This window comes from Cajanus cajan, chromosome 4 (assembly GCF_000230855.2).
Source record: "Cajanus cajan strain Asha chromosome 4, NIPB_CcT2T_4, whole genome shotgun sequence".
NCBI lineage: Eukaryota > Viridiplantae > Streptophyta > Magnoliopsida > Fabales > Fabaceae > Cajanus > Cajanus cajan.
In genome coordinates this window covers 61,532,609-61,537,709 of record NC_138520.1, presented here as the reverse complement: position 1 = coordinate 61,537,709, position 5,101 = coordinate 61,532,609, and the positions used below count along the sequence as shown (strand labels likewise).

Below are 5,101 nucleotides of genomic sequence, written 5' to 3'. Positions count from 1 at the left end.
CCCAAAAAGGTTCTGTATTGTCGGTTCGGTAGGACCTAGCCACTTAGACTGCTCACCTATGTTGTAGGAGATCTCCGAGTTGTAATGCGTGACGACGCATAAGTTGTTGATGAGTTGATTTTGTGTTGATGTAAGTTGTATATATGTTGTTGTGTTGTGAAGTTGTGGTTGAGTTGTGTGTTGTTATGTGTTGTATGTTGAACCCGTTGAGAATGATGATAGTGTTGTTGTATTGTAAGTTGCTTATATATATATGTTGATTCTTTTCACTAGCTTACCCTTGCATGTTTCCATGTAGTGTGGACTACGATGATCATACTATGTATGGATCTGGGAAAGGATAGGCTATTATGAGCTATTTGGAGGCCACCTAGTGGTAAGAGCTGGAGTAGAAGATCTTTTGTGTAGGCTACCTTGGAGTAGCATTTTGTTGGTATTGTATCATATGTGTATATGTATTATTATATTGTTAAATATATAATTTAAAGTTGATAATATACCATAAAAATAATTTAAATTGTATGCGTATTAATCAAACTTATTGACTCAATGGTGTGTTTTATAGTAGTTATAAGGCTCCTACTTTTGATGAAAAAATTTATTTAATAAAGACATTTTGAAAGTTAAAGTAAAATTTTTTAAATTTAAAAGATCAATCCTAAACCCTAAATTTGAAACTTTTTTATCCACGGGTTAGTATAAAATATTTGACAAAAAACCAATTTAATTAACAAGGATATTTTAAAAAATTAAAGTAAATTTTTTTAATTTTAAGGGATTAAACCAAAATCTAAAATAAAAATGAAAGGAGAAAATTTTATTTTAACTTGTGTTAATGATTTTATTTTAAATAACTAATAGAATAAAGATGATATAAGTTAAAAGTTACACAATACATACTTTAGTGATTTGATCATTTATTTTATAATTCTAATAATTTTTGTTTTGTTTAGTTTAGTATAATGAGTTTGTTTAATTATGCTAATGATATGAGTTAAGTCTTATATTGAGCTTTTCATATTTCTTTTTCATATTAAATGTGTAATTCACTTTAATTCATTTTTCTAATTAGTTAAAAACAATATGGAGAGTTCTAGAGACATATGGCGCCTTATATTGAGTTCTTTTTCATATTAAATGTGTGATTTTGATATGGTGCACATTGATCATGGCCATGGGTTCTACATGATCAAGTTTGATATTGTTAACAGGATAAAGAGTATGTTAATAGGAGTGGTAAGTTCCAATGTCTTGTTTTTCTTTCAATTGTTCTCTTCATTGCAAACGAAAACAAGTTTTTGTTGTCTATTCAAACTAGACATACAACATAAACATATTTTCATTGTGTTTAGTTTTTTTATTTAATATTTTATTCATTTTATTATATTTTTATGCATATTTATCAGTACAATATGTCTTGTACACAATATACTAGATATGAAAGTGATAGATCACAGGACAAATTAGATATCTGAAAATTCGTTTTAATTATAACAAACAAATATTTTTTTAAAAATTAAAAGAAAAAGGATTTCGCACAGAAGTAAATCACTAAAAATATATTGTAAATAAAGTTTGTTATGTATGACTAACACAAGAAGCCTATCATCTTAGAAGTAGACAGAATGATCAATGATTGCTCTTGTATAAAGTATATCATCTACCTTTATATATAAATAATAAAAACATCATCTACTCGCTTCTTGGGATCAATGATGGCGTGGGAAAAGGTATAGTTAATGGAAAAGGCATTCTCTACTCTTAAAAATAAGTCGCATTTAAAAAAAGATTTTTCTTATCTTATATATAAATAAGAAATCATATAGCTACCACAATTAGTGATAAGTTGTTCGTTTTACACTACAAAAAATTATGTAATTAGTGGGGTTTTTTTCTGGCGGTTTCAAAAAACCGCAAAACAATATTATATTTCTGGCGGTTACTTTAACCGCCACAAAAGAATTATATTTTCAGCGGTTTTAAACCGCCACAACATTTAAAAAGGTTGAGCAACCATTTTTTTATATTATTTTTAAAAAAATAAAAATCAAAAATCAAAAACTTAGATAGTTTAATCTGAGGATTTCCCATTTTCCATTTTTAATCAAAAACACTACTCTATTACTCTTTTTCTCTCCACTTTTTAGGGTTCACTCATTCATTCTCTGTTTTTTTGCAAGTCAAAGAATTTGCTCATGATACGAGTCGAAGAAATGCCAAGCTCTCATTCTCTTTTGTCTTCCCCGACAAATTTCAAAGTCCTAAGAGGTAATGTAATTCTTCTCTCTACTCAGCGTTCAATTATAGTTTCCTCGTGATTATGGAAAATTGCAGAGAAATGTGACTTCTCCGGCTACAATTGTGGTGGCGAAGGCATAACTTCAAAAAAAGTTGGAAGGGAAAACCAACCACGATTTGGAAGGGAACGGAGGCGGTGCAGTGCAATTCGGCGATGGCGGTGATGGAGATTACCGCGGTGGCGGAGAAAGACGCCGAGTTGAGGAAATCAGCGTTCAAGCCAAACTCACCCGCTTGCAAGGCCGTTGTGGATCAAGTGGTGAAGATAATCGAGAAAGCGGATTCGAAGCTTCTGGACCAACTTAGAAGGTGATGTATCTTCTCTAACCAAGAAAATGACTATGAAATGTTCTCAGTTTTTAGCAGATCCTTATCATTATTATCACAGATATCAAGAGTTCTATGAAGAAGGTGAGAGAGAGATTCTTTTGACTGAAGTGTCTTCTTTGAGGGAACAGGTACTTGTGTTTCTGGATTTTAATACAAATAATTTCCCTTCTAGAATCCTTGCATTTAAGATTCTATGATTGAAAAACCTTAGTTCTGCAGTTGCTTCAGTACCATGGAAGAAACTCCATACAGGGTAATTCAAATCATGATATTGAACCTCAGGTCAGTCTTTAATTACTTGAAGCAGAAAACTCAGTGCTGCAAGAAAGAAAATAACTCTGTTGATCTCGAGGTTTTATTCCTTCCTTCATAATAATTTAACCTTTTTGGTTGTTAAATTAGAAATGTAACCACTTCTGTTCATGGATTGCAGCTAAGAAACACCCTTGATGAGTTACAGGAATGCATGCGTAATTTAAATTATTGCCTAGAGGAGAATGCAAAACTCAGTAGGTATGATTTTGGTACTCTTGTTGAAGTTCTTTTGGTTGAATGGAAGCAGATTGGAAATCCAAAATTTGGCTGTAAAAATCCTAATGTTTTTTTCATTGCATATTTATACAGGGAAATAGACTCTCTTCACTCAACACTAAGCAGCACAAATGCTACAAAGGTAGTTTTGTTATTCTGATTTCACATCTTTTCATTTTTTTTCTTTACTACATTGTACAAATCTATAGGAGGAGGAGGATGTGAATGGTATTTGTGTGGAAAGCTTATGATGAACTCAATCATGTGGATTCTTTTGGACCTTTCATATTCCATACACATTATGGCTTTCTGCTACAATTTTTTATTTTATTTTTATCACTTCATATGTAGGATAGTTCTATGACATGTGAAATAATGTTTTTTTTTATCATTATTGTTTTCAGGTTTCTACAGAAGGATCATTTTGTGAAGCTCAGGCAGTTCTGCAGATCGGGCTGAAGCATGAAACTCAAATGTTAAAACACAGAAGATATTTTAAATTTGCAGCTGGAATTAGATATAATAAATGTCATTCTGAAGGAAGAGAGGACTTTCCGTGGCCTATTAGAGGACCAAACAACATGCTTAAATAAGGAATTTCTGATGGCAAAAGACAAGCTTAAGCAAACAAGCAAGCAATTAGAAGATACAAATGATGATCTGAAAGAGGCAAAGTCTGTTATTGAAGCTTTAGAATCACAACATATATTATCTATTTTGGGGGTGATTTGTTTTGCAGGCTCAAGTTCATAGACATGCTCATAACTTTAGGGAAGTGCAGCAGTGTACTCTTCTGTCTATCAAAATAGGAGGGTGCAGGTGAAGATGTGGTCGCTTACGTCTGGTGGGCAACCAATGTCTGTTGCGATGCACGATGCTCCTGTGAAAGATATTGCTTGGATACCGGAGATGAATCTTTTAGCCACGGGAAGCTGGGACAAGACCTTGAAGTATGAATTTTGATTCTTTTATTTATTTATTTATGTTTACAGTGTTAAAGGGATTTAGTGATGTTGTGTTACTGGCAAAAGTGTGAGTTCAGAGTATGATTGCGTTTGGTGTTGTGTCTTTTTCTGAGTTTTAAGGCCTGATAGAACATGTGGTTCTGATGTTGATGTGTAAAGGGATTTATTGAGGGAAGAGGATCGGAAACTAAAAGGGATGACAATATCGAATATTTATTCTAGAAAAATGGCATGTTTGGGAATGGATTCATTTTGAGAAGAAAAAAAATTGGACGCTCTCTGAAAGTTGGTGAAAAAACTGATTGTTTTTCCAAAATAAGTTGAACTAAAAACGTAATTGGTTAAGTGTATAAATGGGCAAAAGAATATTTTCCCCTGAGGACTGTAGGCTTTGTTGGTCTTTTCTTTGTTACTATTAAAGTGAAGTGTTTTTTTATTAATTAAATTTCTACAAAAATTATGATTTGATTCTGGGTTACTATGGGGCCATGAGGGTCGAATACAGATGAACATTATTTTAGACGGTAGACAACACTTCTTAAAATGTAAAAGCACACACCATTATGTTATGTGTATAAAGTACACAAACAAAATTAAATTATTAGTAATTAATTTATTAATAATTACTAATAATAAATTAAATTAAGATTAATTTTATATGTTTTATATGTAGCGGTAATTAAGATTTAGCGGTAAGATGCCACATTAATTAATTTACTATCAAACTTATTAGTAATGTAGGGGTAACTGTTTTATATGTTTTTGCACTAAATTAAATTATATTAATACTTAATTGAAGTTTAATATTTTATAGGATGAAGGGAGTGGACATGACATGCCAACACCACAAGGAGGATCTTCATTAGATAGTAATGTTCATGGAGTTTGACATATTTTTATTATTTTTTTGTTAGACATGATGAACTCATGAATTTGAACCTGTTTTTATATTTGAAGCAAGATTAATTTTGGGACAA

General features: G+C 31.6%; 1 protein-coding gene across 4 annotated transcripts; it reads left to right on the top strand.

Annotated features, from left to right (window-relative positions):
• Nucleotides 1-2,093: 2,093 nt before the first annotated feature.
• On the top strand, nt 2,094-5,101 carry LOC109791559 (kinesin-like protein KIN-12D). Of its 4 annotated transcripts, XM_083072731.1 has the most exons (8): nt 2,094-2,268; nt 2,374-2,607; nt 2,687-2,756; nt 2,840-2,980; nt 3,062-3,141; nt 3,253-3,301; nt 3,564-4,109; nt 4,939-5,101. In XM_083072731.1, the coding sequence occupies exons 2-7, from the start codon at nt 2,453-2,455 to the stop codon at nt 3,750-3,752; spliced, it is 684 nt and encodes a 227-aa protein (XP_082928857.1). In that variant the 5' UTR covers nt 2,094-2,268; nt 2,374-2,452; the 3' UTR covers nt 3,753-4,109; nt 4,939-5,101. The 4 variants fall into 4 exon arrangements, with proteins under 4 accessions (XP_082928857.1, XP_082928858.1, XP_082928855.1 ...); XM_083072732.1 differs by having other exon boundaries at nt 2,094-2,607; nt 2,848-2,910; XM_083072729.1 differs by having other exon boundaries at nt 2,094-2,607.